This window comes from Hirundo rustica, chromosome 11, assembly GCF_015227805.2.
Source record: "Hirundo rustica isolate bHirRus1 chromosome 11, bHirRus1.pri.v3, whole genome shotgun sequence".
NCBI lineage: Eukaryota > Metazoa > Chordata > Aves > Passeriformes > Hirundinidae > Hirundo > Hirundo rustica.
The window spans coordinates 4,051,357-4,069,286 of record NC_053460.1 but is presented as its reverse complement, the minus strand read 5'-3'; the positions used below and the strand labels follow the sequence as shown (position 1 = coordinate 4,069,286).

At 38.4% G+C, this 17,930-nt stretch overlaps 1 protein-coding gene across 5 annotated transcripts in view; it reads left to right on the top strand.

Annotated features, from left to right (window-relative positions):
• CDH13 (cadherin 13) overlaps window positions 1-17,930 on the top strand; it is a 451,300-nt gene that overhangs the window by 71,833 nt on the left and 361,537 nt on the right. For all 5 annotated transcript variants that reach the window (XR_005702749.2, XM_040075801.2, XM_040075800.2 and 2 more), the window contains exon 2: window positions 16,807-16,918. Coding sequence is in view for 3 of the 5 variants with exons in the window: in XM_040075800.2 (XP_039931734.1) it covers window positions 16,807-16,918 (112 nt within the window). In the remaining 2 variants the exon portion in view is untranslated. The remainder of the gene's footprint in view (window positions 1-16,806; window positions 16,919-17,930) is intronic.

Sequence of the window (17,930 nt, the reverse complement as noted above, 5' to 3'; positions counted from 1 at the left end):
TTCTTCAAACCTTCATTCACGGAATCAGCCTCTTTTTCACCTTTTAAGTTGCTCCTGAGCTATTGAAAAGCTGTTTAAGTTTGCCACCTTGCTCAGTACATTTGCCCTCCCTCTGCTGCTATAATGGCAGAGCCATAGAGGGATAGCATTACACTGGCTCCGACTGTGCCCATCAGAATTACAGGAATCAACAAAGCAGCTGTAAACCCTGTGCTAGGAGCAAGCTAACGATGGAAAAAATACTCATAATACCTGTCTTTTGGTGTCAGTTGTTGTCTGCAAGGCACAATAGAACATCTGGAAGCAAGAGCCCTCCTATTCAGGGAGCTGAAATTGCATTAGCTGCTCTGGCATAAAGGACAGGATTAGAATGACAGACCTCCCCACTGAAATATTTGCTTTTGAATAAACTTGTCAAATGCAACAAGGGGTGTCATGGCAAAACTTTCCTGCTTCTGCTGTGAGAAGAGCTTCTGTTTCTGTGATGACAAGAGAGCTGTGTTTAATTGAGCTGCATTTTGCTGCTGTCTGCTGTAGGCAGATACAATGAAAAGGGACAAAGGCCAAGTTCAATTCATTGCTATCAAGCTTCCTTTCTTCTAGGAGCAGGTAACAGCAAAACAATTACTGCAGTCTTAAAGCAGGTGTGTTGTGGCAAGAATGGGGGAAGCAAGAAACTGCTGCAGTGACTTTGCGTTAATTTATGCTCAGGAGACATTCACCATTCTTTATGGCACAACAGGGGACACAAATATAATGGGGAACACAAACTAAGGAAGATAATGGAGAAGGAAAGCATCTTTCAATGCCTTTAGAGTTCATGAGGTATTCCTGTTTGCCAGAATCCACTTTGGTGAGCATTCACTCTGCGTAACGAAAGCGTAGCTTTGTAGAAACTAGGTCAGGTAAATTTGAGGTGCTGTTATAGCTTTATTCATCTTTAAACTATAGATCAAATGGTTCTAATAAAAAAATCCAAAAAGGTAGGTTTCTCAAAACTTCCATGCCATTCAGGACCTTAAAACTAGACAAAGACCACAGGTCTGGCTTGTAACACTTTAGGAAGTTATGTGGGCAGCTTGTTGATAATTGATACACTCCAGAGCATGGTCCTGACTTAGGAATGCTTGTCTTTGCTCTTGAGATTACTGTTTCTCCCCCAATATTTTTTTCTCTGTTTTACATTACTCTGTAAGAAAAACAATACCGGTTTCACACCTTTTTTGGGTGTGGGTGTGGGCATCTCCATGGCTGGGCAGTGGCTTTGTCTGCCTCACTCAGCGAGTTTGATATTAGACGCAAATCTGTTGCATTTGTGCAGCTTTCTTTGTGGGCTGAAGTTTCATTCTCCTTCCTTACAGAGTTGTCCAGCCTGTCTTCACTCATGTTGTGTCTTGCTATTTGTGCCACCTTGGTGTGTCTACAGAACACTGTGCTGAGCTAGCTCAGGGGTTATTCGCCACTATAATGATGACAAACATTGACAAAGTTAACTAGAAACTCATGCTTCAATGAGCCAGTGACAAGGACCCATAGAGGAACCCAGTGTCCTTTCTGATGTCTTCTAGAGAATTTTACCTCTTCTCCTTCATTTAGAAATCATAAATGTATATTTTAGGTTGTGTCATCTCTAGCGAATACACTTCAGTTTGGAAAGATTAAGCAAGAACTCTCTCTTTGGAGTTTAAAAATGATTTGGGGTGAGGCTTGATGGCCTCAAGCCTCATTCACAGAGCCCATTTTGCTGCAGGGCAGGAACTCATCCAGGGGGGCCACTTAGGTGGAGTTCCTGTCACACACAACAAGAGAGACAAAAATTCCTGGCTCCCAGGTCATTATACAGCAGTTGAAATATAACATTCAGCTAACACGAATGAATTCATATAATTTGGCTCTTAAACAAAAAATGAAGCATGCTGATTTGGGAGACTTAACTGCTCATTTTCTTAAAAAAATGGTAAAACAAAGTGATTCAACACTTCCAGGATGTTTTTTTTTTCCCCACACGCTTCTAAATTTACAAAATGTTTTGTTGTTTTTTATGATTCCACAGTCACTTCCATGAAGCAGTTGATATTGCCCAGGGGAGGGGAAAAAAATCACATTTCAATTCTTTCTTAGAATATTGTTTAAAGTTATGCCCAACAGATGACAACAAATACGATTAATATTAACAGAATGGGATGGTTTTGTTTAATTTATTCTTTGTGAAGTCCTATTCTTCTTCTTGCTTTGGATCCCGGGGGAAAAAACAGTTTAATGTGATTTCTGTTCCCCATTTACTGTTTGCTAATCTCAGATGGTCTTCTGGTTTCCCACTGCAGTGCTTTAACAGTGACCTACCTCAAAGATGTGGACTTTGTTTGTTCCGTGAGCTCTTCACAAGCAGAAAGGTGCACATCAATTACTCAGTAGAAATTTTCTTCCTGACAAAACTTTCCCTTGATATCTTAACACAGCCCTACTCCTATACTGACTTCTTGCATCCTTTCAGCTTAGAAGTCAGTGTCTATTAATGAGTTAACCAAGCTCATAATTTCTAGCTTTTAACGTGCTTTGTGGGCTTCAGCAAGAGTTAACATTGTTGTGGAGGTGAAGGTTATAAAGTGTGTTGGACTGGTCTGGAAGCTGCAGTGCAATTTACAGGGGAAACTGGAATTAAATACGACTGTGTGTTCAAGAGTATGAAAAATTCTCTGAAAATATTACCTGGCACACAGACCACTGCATTTTTAGAGCTGGCACCTGGACATTTGGAGTGAGGTGGATGCTCCTGTCTTGTCAAGGCTGTGGAGGGAATTCAGGGACATGAGCCCCTTTCAGCTGTCCCATAATCCTGGGAGCCTCCGGGATGGGGGATAAGGAAGCAGAAAAGAAATCTAGGACAGAGGGGTAGCGGATGACAAAAAGGAATTTGCTAAGTGAAAAGGCAAGGAGATTAAATAAAAATAAATGGGATGGGATTCTGGCTCTGTCACACATGAGACTTTCCTTAGGGGTTAGGATGGATTTTGCCCTTGTTGGTTGATGGAATTCTCCATCTTCTCTAAGCTGAATACAGCAAGCTATGAAAAAAAGGGCAATTATTTCTTCTTTCTTGCCTGCTTTTAGCAGTTTTTGGTAAGCATGGAAACAATATGAACTGTGTTAGTGAAACAAACTGGGTGCCAAGAAACACTGGTGCCCTCACATAGGATAGGAAAGCACACAGCCCGAGAAGTCTGTGAGCTGCTGGGGGCTGAATGCAGAACCACAGAACACTTTCTGTAACAACTCCTGGGAGCTTTCAGAGCAAGCAGCAAAATTTTTCCATGTCCTCCCCCTCATTTCTCCTGCAGGTGCTCTCTGCTATGGTTCTTCCCCCTCAGGCTAATTGATTTTCACTGAGTTTTCCTCTAGTTTTTTATAGTTAATTACAAAAAAATACAAAAAACCCAGAACCAACCTGTAAGTGCTTTCTTTTCTCACAACATGAGAATAAATTATAGCAGCAAACTCTTGCTTTTTAGGAACTTTTCTACCAGTAGATACTTATTACCCCATCTATAGTGTCTACTTTTCTGGATTTCACAGTTTTTTTTAAACAGAAAGTAAAAAATGAGTGCTTTCCCAGACATTTGATCAAATAATTTCTCATTCTCCATCTGCTGCATATAATATTCGCTCCTCTTGCTATTTGGTATTTATTCCTGTGGCCAAAGAATGCAATAAGGGATTATAATTTAATTGCTGGCAGAAGTTAAGATGATCCTCTCATTTGCACTATGGCTTTGCTTTTCAAAATTTCCTTTGTCTCTTATAAGGCAGAGCTCTACTTTGAATTAGAATGGTAAAATTATCTCCTGTGTGGATTTGAAAGCCAGTGTCACAGCATAAACATCTTTCAAGGGCTTTATTCTTCAATCTTGTGTATTAAACCTGACTTTTTGTTAGTTACTAATGAAGCCTTTGCTGTTGTCGAGGCACTAATGAGTGCAAAAAGGAAAAGAAAACATTCTAGGATATGTGAACTTAGAGAATGAGTTTTAATTGGTGGGTTGTAGTTCACTGTTTGGAAAATGTGAGCCTTCTGGAAGCCACGGGTGGTGTGCTTTGTTCACTGTTGCTTCTTCAGTAATAAAGAACTTTCTATCACTTCTGGACATCACAGAACTGAAAGTTTGTTATAATTTTCTATGGTGCTGAAAACCTGTATGTTTGCCCTAAATATATACCTATGAATTCATCTACTTAGCCTTATTAAAAAAGAAAATAATTTCGAGTCTCAACTTTTTAATTCCTACATTTTGTAGATTTTTCTTTCTTCTGTCCTGTAGAGATAGCGTCTCTTTCTTTAAGTTTGATAAATTTACTGAAGCAAACCACAGAGCCTCCCAGCATTATGTTCAATTACGGATGGGGGGACTTGGGGAGGTTAAATGGTTTGCCTGTGGCGTGGACAGAGTTTGTCTCTTGGCGTGGATTAGAGTTGAGGAAGGGAAATCCTTATCACAGTGACTGGGAGCACTGGAAATAACCATCAGGTCTAGGAGTGAAACCTGGAGCCTGCTTATACCCTCTGCACTGAAATGTCACTACAAATGAGTGAAATGTAGGTGAAAACATTCACACATTAAAATGAGGCTCCAAATGACCCAATTTGCTGTGCCTTCTGGTCTGGTTTTGGCTAAGTTCCTAATCCAGTTTCCCACAAGAGAAACTCCTACTGTGAATAGCTGCTTCTTAATAATAGAATATTACTTTACTGATTAATATTTGTTGGACACTTAGTCTAATTACAGTTTCTCACAGCTACTTTAATTACTATAATATGAGGTTTAACTTAAGCAAAATATTCCAGATGAGTTTAGCGATGCTCCGTAACTTAATTCCGTACATGGGAGTGTGGCAGCTGACTATTGAGAGGAGAATACACTCTTTCCTGAGCCCAGGACACGTGTTTTTGAATGATAAGATGTGTCAGTTTTTTTGTTTCTGAATCAAAAGATGTAATACTGAGGCTTTACAGAATCTGAGAGCTCTGAAACCTCAGCCTGGGGAATAGCTGCAGTGAATGTGATTAACTGGATAAAGGGGAGCGCTGCATAGAGCAGTTGAGGATGTCAGTGTTTACTCACTAATTGAAATTGGAGAGGCAGAATTAAAAGCCTGTGATTAGTAAAGCATGCCAATACCTTTGAGGGCGAGCTCCTATCTTTTCAAACGTGCAGAGGAACACGGGATTGTTTTTCTTGGTGAGAAATGATCCTGTTTCTTCTACGTCATTTGCGTTGAAAAGCGAAAGGTGAAATATGGAGATAAGACTTTGGAAGAAGTTAGTCAGAAAGTTTTTCTTTCCAGGATTTCCCATTTTGAACTGGAGGTGTATTCCACATCCGTGTTTGTTGAGTATCTTGGTGGGAAGTATGAAATACTGGGACTGGATTTTTGTAGTGAATTAAGCACCTTGGCAGAGCATTGACAAAGGATACCAGGCACAAAAAAAGTGGAGGATTCACTAGAATTTTGACCTGGCACCGCTCTCAGCTCTCCATTCGTACATCTCCAGAGCCGTTTGCAAATCTCACACCCCAATTTCCTCTCCTTCTATAGAAAAACGCTTAAAAGCAAAGTATGTTCTTTATTATTGAGAATGATATGTTATCAATTAAAACTCAAAACCCAACAGATTTTTGTGCATCAGTACTGTTAAATCAGGATTTAACCTGAATTTTGACGTACTTAATATTTAACATAAACTTTCAGTAGAAGTTCTTGAACTGCATATTCAAGTAGAGGACTTGAATACTTGATTGATAAAATGCATGATAAGACAAATGCTGTGGGAATAAACCCTTCTCATTTTTTCAGGGACTCAGACTTCATAAAAACTTTGTTCTCCTCCTTTGAAATTGTTTATATCAGTTTAGGGAAGTAGCAATATATGTTGCTTCAGAAATGCTCCTGCTTCATAAGATGTAGGAAGGCATGGGAATTTGATTATGGAAAAAGGGTCTCTTAAAATATTTAAAAAAGAAAAATTAGGTTTCTGGTTTTGCATAATGCTGGTTTATTTTGAAGTGTAATGCTTTAGGATTTCACCCTTGCAAACTGATTCTTATTTAGGAGATGAAAGATTGTGCAAATCAGAATATTCTTGTATAATTTAAACTGCCTGATAATGTGCTACAGCCTCCTAGAATTCAGGCCCAAACATTAGGCATTGATTTAAAAAAGGCATTTAAATAATTTTAAATTGTTCAGTGCTGAGCATGATCAGCACCCCAATCATTTTCAAATAAAAGTACCTATAAAAATTGAAGCAGATGAATAATTTTAAAGTGCTTTATACTGTGCAAGCACAGAACCCCAATCACTTTCAGGCTGAAGCACATATCAAAAAAAAAAAAGATTGAAGTGTTCCAGTAAATTTAAATTGCTATATACAAGGAAAGGGCCTTCAAATTACTGGATACTTGATTTTTTTCTTAATTTTTTTAAATTTTATTTTAATGTACAGCCCAAATAGTTTTACTTTGTCAAAATGAGCCAAACAATCTAATTTTATAAACTTGCAAAGTATTACATTAACCTCAGTTCTATGTAGTGATAGTGGGACATGGCACAATCAAATGTCACATATCCTGCTGTAGGAATTCTCAGTACTGTTATTATTAAAGCAGGATCCAGGGCAGAGATTTACATTTTTCACAGCTTTTCATGTGTTTATTGTTTGTTGTTTGTGTCGGCTGCCTGTTGAATGTCACGTGGAACAGCTGATTTGTTTGGTCAATACAGATAATTATAGAGCAATTAAATGTACTGCAAGTGCCATCCTCAAGGTTTAGTGGGGATGCTGCAGTGGCTTCCTGACCACTGCAGGAGCTGGACTTGATTTAAACACGGGATTCCAAAAGCAAATTATAGTTTATTGTAGAGGCTCCACGGTGGAGTTTGTGGGATACAATGTCTGTACTTGTACCTCAGGACTGGCAGCTGTTCCTCCACCTAAGGAAACCATTTGTTCTCCTGGGTACAGATAATTTTCTATGATTATTGTTTCTACAAAAACCAAAAAAAAAATCCCCTTGAGGTTTTTAGCAATTAACATCCAATGTTTCCCAGAAACACCGTTCCTTGATAGCTGAAAAAAAGTTCTGTAAAGAAATAAGAAATAAGTATTTAGCAGGGTGGTACTGAGGCTTTCTCCAACGCTCCTGAGATCTCATTCTCAATGTGTCAGGGTTTTCTTTGACTACCTAATACATGTGAGGTCAAGAGTTGACTCTTTTGCATAAAAGATTTCATTCAGCTTTTAAATTGCAAGCAATTATAAGAGAGAGGGTTATGGACCAGAGTCTTGGTTTCACATTATTTATGTTCTAATTAACTTACCAGACTGATGTTTTCCCCCCCTCTGCTTTGGCTACTAAGTGTTGATCTTTAGTAGTTATCTGTTCCTAGCATTAATGGGTTTTATTTCTTTGGAAAGGTCATTCTTGATGTAATGTCACTGTTAACACAAGGGAGTCTGTAAGTTTTAGATATTTTGCTAGATTGTGACAAGCTCAAAAATATTGAACTACTTGCTGTTTTTCCCCTGGATGTTGTTTTCACTCAGAAGAGTTTAGTACAAGTTCTTTTTAATTTTTGACTGTGTTTTTGCAATTCATTATAAGTACTCCTCAATGAGCAGCTGACATAACTAAAAAGACTTTTTTTTTTTTTTTTTTAAACTTCTATATTTATTTCTAGATGACTTCATGAGCTTGAGAATTACTATTTGCTGTAGGTAAATACATAAGGTCTGGACTTTTATAAAATGAGCAGTGATGCACAAACTTTGGTCAAAATGAATTAAATCCATGTATGGTTACTACTGTACTGCTGCTGAGGTACAGTTACTGCTCTTTAGGAAAAAGAAGAGAAATCACTCAAAAACCAGCACTGAAGAAGATTTCTAAGCTCAGCTCATAGGATTTTTGTAAAAATGAGGAACAGGTGAAAAGACAGAGAATGTGTTGACCCACTAAAAAAGATTAAGGTGATTTACAGCCCTGTCCTTACTAGGAGTTCACCTCGGAGCTTGGTTTTTAAATAGAAACCCATAAGAAGCCAATCTTCACAACCATTTATTTCAATACTGTCATACTACTATTGCTCTGTAGTATTTGCTGTAAAGCAAAAGTAACCATGTGATATGCAGAGACCTTCATGGAAAAGTTCTCTATAGCTTGTTTTACATAATAGATTGTTCTCCTCCTGTTGATGTCAAATAAAAATCTTGTCAAAACTGGTACAGAGGTTTGTGTTGGGCTCCTCATAGAAATTTTATTACGAGTCTTTAGATGTTAGACTTGTTTTTTTTTCTCCAATAACCTTGCTGGAATCAAGGGATTTTACTTGAAAGTATTAATTTTTAAAAAATCTTGCATTTGTAAGTGTTTAGGAGAAGGTCAGAAAACATTCAACAAATCTTTTTTTGAAGTAGAAAACCAGCTATTTTCACTTGTCCGTATACTTTTATGAGTTCTGGGGGTTGGTTTCTGTTTTTGTAATGGTGATAGGAATGCATTTGTTTTTAAATCCAAGTTATACTTTCAAAGATTGTTTTCAGCAAGCTCATTTTCAGTTTTAGCTTAGCAGTGCCGAAGACAGATGTTCAGTGTTACAGTGAGTTCAGTTTGTGCTGCATTGTTGTGTTTGTCGTATTCCGTGGTGGAATATGAAGAAAATAATAGGTTAAAGGTTGTTTTTTCTTTTTGATAACTATCACACTGCTGGGAAATTAAATGTGTATCATGTTCCTTAGAGTTTCCAGCCCTCCTATCCAAAAACCACTATCTGCTCTAAGAAATAGGATTTTAATTTTTTCTCTAACAGCTTTTGCCACATCAGTGTTTTCCTATGTGGATTAATGACTTTGCCCCATGCAACTCCATGTGAAGGGTTTAAAATAAGTTTAAACAATTTTAAATTTATTTCCTTTTTGAGAAAACCAGAGATCCATATTTTCATTCATCTAAATGCTTCATGAAGTCATTACTGCTGAAAAGAGGATCAACCTGTTTATTTCATGAGGCAATAAATAACTAAAATGTTTGGTATGAGCAGGTCTTCAAAAAGGTTATTGTTGTAAGGCAGTTTAGGTTTCAGCAATTCCACACCTTGCAGCACAACCAGCCCAGAACTCTGACTTTCAATGTTTCTTCTTTATGCCTCTTTCCCTGGTACAGGAGTGTTATTGAATGGCTCATTTGCATTATTCTGTACCCTGTAAAATGAATTTATTATGCAGCTTCTCTAAATAGGCTAACCAGTTGTAATCTCATTCCGGTGGTGTATGGGTTTCAGCAAAACATGATTACTTCTTTCATAATGCCTAAAAATAAACAAAAAATAACCTTGGAGCCCAACCCGTCCTTTTGCTCCAGTCTAGTGTGTTAAATGGTGCTATTAATCATGATGGGTAGTTATTTACTTGTTAAATACCTGAGTAATTTAAAATATTACTTACTTTGTGCACAAGTAACAGGTTTTGGTCTCTGTTATTAATCACCAGAACACTTAATGAAGCGGGATGAGAGCCATTCCCCGGATTACAAAAATCTGAACAGTGTTCAGATGTGTCTGCAAAGCTGGAAGGGGAAGCTGATCCTGCACTCTGAGCCATGAGGGTACAAATCACTCTCAGCTGGGAGCTCTGCTGGATCCATGGGCAGATCCTGAACCTCAGCTAGGAATCTGTACAGAGAGGGAAGGCTGGGGTCGGGTTCTGGGCTGGAAGGTCTCTGCTGACCGTGGGCAGAACTGGTTCCCATGTAAACCATCTGGCCAGAAAGGGCATCGATTTAACCACGCATGAAGGCTTGCGTCTGTGTTTCTATCTCATACAGATTAATCCTGGCTCTGTTTGCAGGAGCTGCTTAACGTTGTCGTAGATAATGGCGGTCATGCCTCCACCAAAGTCAAATTTCTCAGGTCTTTGTGTGCTGGTTAATTTTAGAATGATTGTGAGCCACCAGCATGACAAGACTTCAAAGAGAATTTTAGGAAGCATTAGGCAGCATATTTTGGGCTTAAGGAAATATCCAGACCCTGGAGAACATTTATCTGGATTTCTTTATATATTTTGTACGGGTGGAGCTTAAGCAGGCACAAAGAAATGTTACTGAGATGATCACAGGGATGTTATCCAAATAGAAGATGGAAGGAGTTTGGTTTGTACAGCTGAATAAATTGAAGATTTAGAGGGGACAGAGGTTAATTTAGTTAAGAGACAAGACTTGTACAGGAATAAATGGCTAGAAATTGACCGTGAACAAATTTATTCTGGATGATATGAAATGACCATCAGAATAAGAGCCAGGAATTATGAAATGTTGGAATTATTTCTGATCAGGATGAAGAGAACTGGGCCTGCTTGAGGTGGTTCCTGTGTAAGAGTTTCACAGAATCACAGGATTGTTGGGGTTGGAAGGGACTTCTGGAGATCATCCAAATCAACCTTCCAGTCAAGATAGGTTACCTGGTTCAGGTGACACAGAACATGTCTAGATGGGTTTGGAATGTAGCCAGGGCTTCTCTGGAGTTCCGAACTCACGGGATATCTAAGCTAGCTCAAGTTCTGGGACATGGAAAATATGTCAGTAAGAATTAATTAAAAAGCTTATTTTAGGTTGCAGTTTCATGGCAGCTGCCCCAGGTTGGGGTGCAGACTGTGGAGTTCTCACACCAGGGCCTGTTTTTCCAGCTACATCATCCTGTGGGCACAGGGATTCTCACAGAACTTTGTGGTGACTGGGCTCAGGGAGCAGATGGGACTGGGGGTAGAGGATTGTCCCGACTCTGCCTGGAAATGAGGATGGAAGTGCTCCTGTACTTTGCAGGCACTGCCCATATTAACCTTCCTCACCCCGAACAATTTGGGCTCCGTGGTCACTTTGATCTCTGAAAGGACCCTGGGAGCAATAATAAATGAATAAATCATTTCTGGAGAAAATGAAGGTGCCTCTTGCAGAGCTCCTCAATTTCAGAAGGCGAGTGGCTGCTTGAAAGTACCTGTTCTGACACTACCGCTGGCAAATCGCTCCCTGAATAACTTAACGAGATTGCCGTTGCCAAGAAAGATGCACACCTTTTACTGAATATGCAATAAAATTCATATAATAAACATAGGTATGTAAGGGAAGTGCTCATAAAAAGGAAGTTCCTGTGGTAGATAGTCTCACAAAAGAGTTTGTCACATTTTGTTTCCAGTTAATGGATGCCTACCGCCGTCACACAGCTTCAGTGACAGGAGAACTGAATTCATTTAAGCCAATAAAGTTGTTCTAATTTGCATTTTCATAGCCCGCTCTTCAGTACTCCGAGTGTGACTTTCCCTTTTAGGACAGAGCTGTGCAGTAAATGGATAGGTAGGCCCTTTAAAAGGATATTTATCATCTTTGAGGAATCTTAGTGCCAAATTTTAATAGCATTTCTTACAAAAATGACTGGAATTCTCTATCAGATATAGAGGTAGAGTCGTAGAGATTGGGAACAGTCCTTTTTTAAACTTCTTTCCTGATAAAAGAGCAGTTAAAGCCTGAAACAGTGAAAACTTCCTCCCGAAATGGAAACATTGCGCGAAACTACCCCAAATCAAAGCATTCTAAAAATAAAATAATTCAAAAGAACTATGCGTTTAATCAATTTAGTCACATGCAGAGATATATAATTCAACATACCTTTATGTACAGTTGAAATACCTTTGTTAGTTATGTCAGTCAGAGGATAATTTATTCAGGCTTTTGTGGGTTATTTTTTGCTCCAGTTGATATTAAAAAATACAGAAGGCACAGCGAACTTCATGTCCAGTCTGTGTGTGTGATTTGATGAAATAATTGCCTTAGGACCTGCTGACACTCTAACTGGAGCCTGTGTAATGCAGAATCAAAACCTTACTTAGAGCAGCACTCTCTTTATTTTAAGTATCCCTCTGTTAATTTCATTTGAATAACTCCCTCATTTAAATCTAGAGAGAAGACTTCAAATTTCATCATCTCCCTGTGACTGTGTGCTGTTTATCGCTTGTTTCCTTCTCTGATGGCCTCCTCCCTATCCCTTTTTGTGGGTCTGGTGTTCCAGCACCTGAACATGGAAAAGGTTTTTAGATTCAAAAATCCCAATCTGCATGATAAAAATATTTTGTCATGAGCAATTTAATTCAGTGTTGACAGTTCTCATTATTCTGATTACTTTTTTCTCTCCGTTCTCAGCCCCAAGGATCACCGTATTTCTTATGAAAATCTGAAGTTTTCATATGCAAAAAGCAGATTTCTGTTTCTCATGTTTCCACAGAAAAGCTCAGAAGCATAAATTTTCGATACCCACTTCCAAGTAAATGAGTCAAATAAAAAAGAAACCCCAAAATCATACTTTAAAAGATAAAAAAAAAAACCCTAAACCCTACCAGAAACTTCAAACAAAACAACTTCATATCTCAGGAACTGACTCATAATTTTTGAAATCTTGAAATGATTTCTCTTAGTAAAAACAAGCGTGATTTCAATTTTAGCTCCTCCTTTTTGTCTTCAGTGTTGATTTATTTTCATTTCAGATTACTCTCCTGATCTCAAAGGTAAAATGTGGCCCTACAGAATATTTTCCTCTGAAATGAGATTTGTTTACTCTGTGCAGAATCCCTGTCTGGGCAGATGGCTTTCACAGGTGTCTGCACCATTTACATTTCTAATTAAATAAAGCCTTACACAAGGATGAATTTCACACCACAAGAATGTGTGTGAAATGCAATTAATATTTTGCAGCTTGTGTTTCTGTGCTAGGTGATCTCCTAAAGGTAGGGCTAATGAAGATATGAGGGTGTACACAGCAAAAGGTGAGAAAATTCATTTGCGGAGCGAGCATGTGGCCAAACTGAAAGTGTGCAAGCTGAAAAGAACACAAAAATTCTGAAATCTTTAGAAAGACCTCTTGAGATGACTTTCAGTCACCAGAAGAGGAGGTAGAAGGACCCTGTTTTTTTGAGGTGTCGTGACACCCAAATGTATTTTAGCATCAGGGAGTTTATTCATTTCCTCTGCAGTACAGAATTAAATTGCTCTCCTTTTTTGCTTTCCAACCATATTCTATGTAAGCAGCTTTCAGTGAAAATGTTGAGGTCAGTAAAGGTCACCAGCATGTGTGTGCTGGTTTATTAACTAAAAAAAAGGTGTTTCTTAGGCTTGATATCTCACCAGGAGTACAGTTCTAGCACTGTGACCAAACTAGCACAGGAGTTACCTGAACTATGACATTTCCTTACACTAACTGGCAATAAATTCTGAAAGAAAAATTGTCAGAATATGAAAACTGTGTCTTTGCTCTGCACATTTCTGAAAAGCAGGAGATTATGAAAAACTTTGATTTTGGTTGTTGGTAAACACAGGATCTGTAGGTCTGCATAGTCATGACTCTGCTTTGCTTTTCAGACTTTTAGCTTCTAGATTTTGATTACCAAAAAGCTTGCTGCATAACTGTCATTTTTGTTCAAGAATTTGGCTTTTTTCTTGGTAGCAGGTGAAGGATCCTTTTGCCAGCTCCTGACTTGTTGTGTGAACAATATTTGTATATTTGGAGTTCTACATAAGACATTTAAATATTATTTACAGTGTATTTAGATGAAGCCTTTCTTTAGGCAACTATCAGCCCATAAACCCTTTTATTACATCCAAAAATATGAAATCTACATGGTGTTTAAATACAGAATATATTCTGCTTTGAACAAGTCTCTTGGCCTTAAGCATATATCTGACTGGTTGGTATTTTCAAGATATTTTTGAAAATAACTACTGTCCCCACAGTGAAGAACCTCAAAAGAAATTATTTTAATGAGATAGACATTTTGTTCTCATGAAGTTTCTTCATGAGAAAAATAAAGAATAATTTTCCTTTTAAAAGACAATTAATTAAGAACTGTCCATGTGACGACAGATTTAACATTTTGTCTGACATGTTGAAAAGAAGAAAGTGCCTGGAATTGCACAAGTGGAATAAAATGTTCCATTTCACAGCAAGGCCAAGCTTGAGTCTTGTAATTATTTCAAAGGGAGTAAAGGTCATTTTCTATTTGCTGCATCTCTATTATGTGAGGCTTCTGTACCAGGCTTACAGAAGTTAACTCGTGACCCATTTAGATTGCCCAGATTTCAAAGTCAACTTAGGCTGTCACAAATCTGATAAAGTAGACATATTCCCTTCCCTAAGTACTGCCATAGATGATGTCCAAAGAGGCTTTTTATTTATAGCTCTGTAAGACAAGAGTTCCAGTTTTAAGGCTTGAGTAGCTGATAGATCAGAACATGATTTGCCTCTCACTTGCTGTGTTAATCCTTTAGGGGAAGAGCTGTTTGTTGATAAATTTCAGGATATATGGCTTGCACTGTTTTTCTGGTGGGGACTCATTATATAACTTTGCTTGCATCTTGAGATGGGAAGAGGTTTTCTCCCGCTGTGATTGCATTTTTATGCACATTCATCCAGGAACACTGAGTCAGAAAGACAGGTACTTTAAACCTGCACCTGTGCACGCAGAAGAAGTGTGCAGAAGATGCATGTGTGCCTTTCTTCCTGTGCAATATACCCATTGAAATGCATATAAGGCAGGTTTTATAACAATCAGCAATCAAGACGTGTGCACAATTTTTGGGGCAGGCTCTGAATACCTCAGTTCACATTTGCAGATGTCTGCTGCTGGAAGACTGAAGGGGACACATCCAATTCTCAATCCTCAAATCTCCAAAAAAAAAAAAAAATCAATATATCAACATCGTTTAGAGAATGAAGGATTGGGAGCTGTGGTTTTAAATCTTTTTAAGAATGACAAGAATAGTGTGAAGATACTGAAACCAATAATAGTCGAGTGTATTGCACTTTTCTTGGTGTATTTAAATAGTTCCCTTCTTTCTTGGTTAATCCTTCCAAAGCACCAACGTGGAGCAGGTCAGGATGGAAGGCAATGTGTCCATCTGTTGCGTTTGCCTTCCGCCAGATTAATTGCCATGAGATACTCTGGCTGTTTCTCGCAGTCTGCGGGCACTTCTGGCCAAGCTTTTATAGCAACTGTCAGTGACATGAAACAAATGACCCAGCAGCTGGTTCCCAAAAGAACAACTAATGCAGACCAGGTGGGGCATGGCTGCCTTTGGATTTTGGAAATGGGATCACACAAGACTTTAAATGAGTGGGAAATGCAAGAGGGGAGAGAGCAGATCACGTATCGCTGTGATTTAGCAAATGGACTGTGAGTGGTGGGGAATAAGGAAATGTGCAATGTTAAAATATTGCAGGACATCTCTTTAGGATCAGGATCAGCAGACTTGGATGATAGAGGAGTGGAGGTGGGACGGAGGGATGCTGCTGGTACGCTGGGAGAAGTGAGAGTGCTGTTGTCACCTGGGCTGGTGAAGGAGAAAAGAGCCTTCAGCCTCCACTGGTGTGGTACTGGGGGGAAATTGTCTTCACTTTACCCCTGAAGAACTTCGTTTGCAAAACTGTAATTGTGTGTTGAGGATGTCTTGAGTAAATAGACCTGTTGTGCAGGGGCACTTGAATTTAGGAGCAAATGTCATTCAGAACCCGTGTTTGTTTCCCTCTTGGTTGTCACACGTGCCCTCTCTAGCTGGTTGTGCTTGGGCTGCCTGACAAGCAGCAGATTGCCCATAACAATTTTGAGATCACAGTGGTCAGTGCACCACCTGAAAGTCAGGTTCTGTAAAACACCTTTAGATGTTCTAAAGCAGAAAGGGCTCCTGAAAATGCACTTACACCTATATGGGTTGGAAAATATAATTTGGTGTTTCTACTCTTAACCTTGCCTCCTTTTGCCTCTCTCTTTAACCCTTTAAGCTTTTTAGTAATTTCTTCTTGCTTGCTGCTTCTTCCCTGACTGTTCTTACCTCCATGCTCTCATTTAACAGCTGCCAAGAAAAATGGCCCTTCAGGTTGTTTTCTCTATTCAGGAATAAAGTGCTTGAGAGTCTGAGATTAGAATGGTGCCTATCAAGCTATTTTATTTTGCTTTTAAGCTTTTTCCTTTGATGCTCTTGTGGTGACATGGAACTTGGGTGACCATGTCCTAACAGTGGCACAAACTGTATTCAACTGGAACCTTCAGATCCACCTCCACTATGAGGCACACATTTCTTTTTCAGTCCTCCCTTGGTGTAAGCAAGCTTTTGATTATAGGGCAAATGGACAAACTGTGGCTTAGAGGGAAAGAAAATAAAGAGTTTATACTTGTCACTGAAGAATTTCTTTTATAAATGAAACTTCTGTATGTGGGACTTTACCCTTGAATACAGAATTTCTTCTGCAACTTGATGATCAACCTTGAGACAGATTTGCAGCTCTTAATTTATCAGTTACTCAAATCAACTTGCATGTGTTTAATTTCAGCATATATTTAGGTCCAGCTTTATTTATCTGTATTTATCTAGGCCTAAATAAATGTGATTTTTAGGAGCAAAATTACATCCTATGTTTTTATGGACCAGTAACATTCTTTATTGATATTCTGAACTGGAATTCACCTTGAAAACTACTATTTTGTAATTTCAATGCCAACCCATATATATAAAAGCAAAAACCTTACATAAAAAATTGTTTAGCAAGATTTGAAGGGGAAGTGTGATGTGATGGATATTTTTTTTTATGAATATGGACCCCAATGTTTTGTTTTATGAGCACTGAGCCTAAACCCGCTATGGTTCCCAGAAGCCAACATGATGAATGAAGGCGTGGATGTTAAAAGTCTATTTCTGTTTTTTTTTTTTCCTTTTCCCTCAGGTTCTGCTGCTTGCATGTGCAGAAGATTTAGGATGTGTCCCTGGATTCCAGCAGAAGGTTTTTTATATAGAAAAGCCATTTGAATTCACAGAGGACCAGCTGGTTCTGAACCGTATGTAGTTTTCATATATTACTATTGTGCAAAAATCAGAATTGTTTATGTATTAATTTAATTCCTGCAATTTATCAGAAAGCTCTTTTTGTTTTCTACCTAAAATTTTGGATATTGCCATGATTCAGTCTGAGTTTCCCTGCATTAATCCTATGTCTCTACAGACTTTACTCTGTTTCATGTACTAGAAATGGCAAAATACAATATATAATAATTTAGGGCTATGTGAATATTGTGAAAACCTAGAATCAGCCACTTCTTAAAAATAAAACTTACTCTGATTTTTTTTTTTTTTAATAATCTTACCTATGAGCTTGGAAATCAGGCCCTGCCCATCAACATCTCTAGTAAATTATCTCTGCAACTCAGATTTATAAGTTTGCATTTTGAAAGCATTCACAGCTGATACAAGTCTTTACATGAAATTCAGAGGCTGGAAGAAGTTTGGGATCATCAGTGATAGCAGAGTGTCACACAACTGGAATATTCAGTATATTTCCTTTGAGCAGGTGCCACATTATAAAACCCAACCTGGCACAATATACCTAAAGCATTAAACTGAAGGAGATTTAACAGTTTTTCACTTCTGGTTCATTCCAATACTTCAGGGTTTCAAATGGTTCATTCTGTTCTGGGACTTCAGGATTTCAGCACTGTTAATCAAAAGTGGTGCCTTATCCCGTGGTCGATGTCTTTAAAGGTTTAAAAAAGGATTTAAGTGCTGACATTTTCATAACTTTCAAAAACTCCTGCATTTTTACATGTGATATTTGTTGCTAATGATTTCTTTGTTGTGCTTGGCTGCTGTGCTCAACCAAAAGTTCTTCTGGGTGTCCAGCACTGGGCAGTGGTGCTTGGCTCCTATGTACAATATCTGGATCCTATAATGGGATACATCCCGTAGCTTGGTGGAAACAAGAAATGTAAACCAATATTACTCACCAAAAGCACATGCTTCCCATCTCAGTTCTCTCCAGATATCACTGCTACTTAGTGATGTGTTTTCACTTCA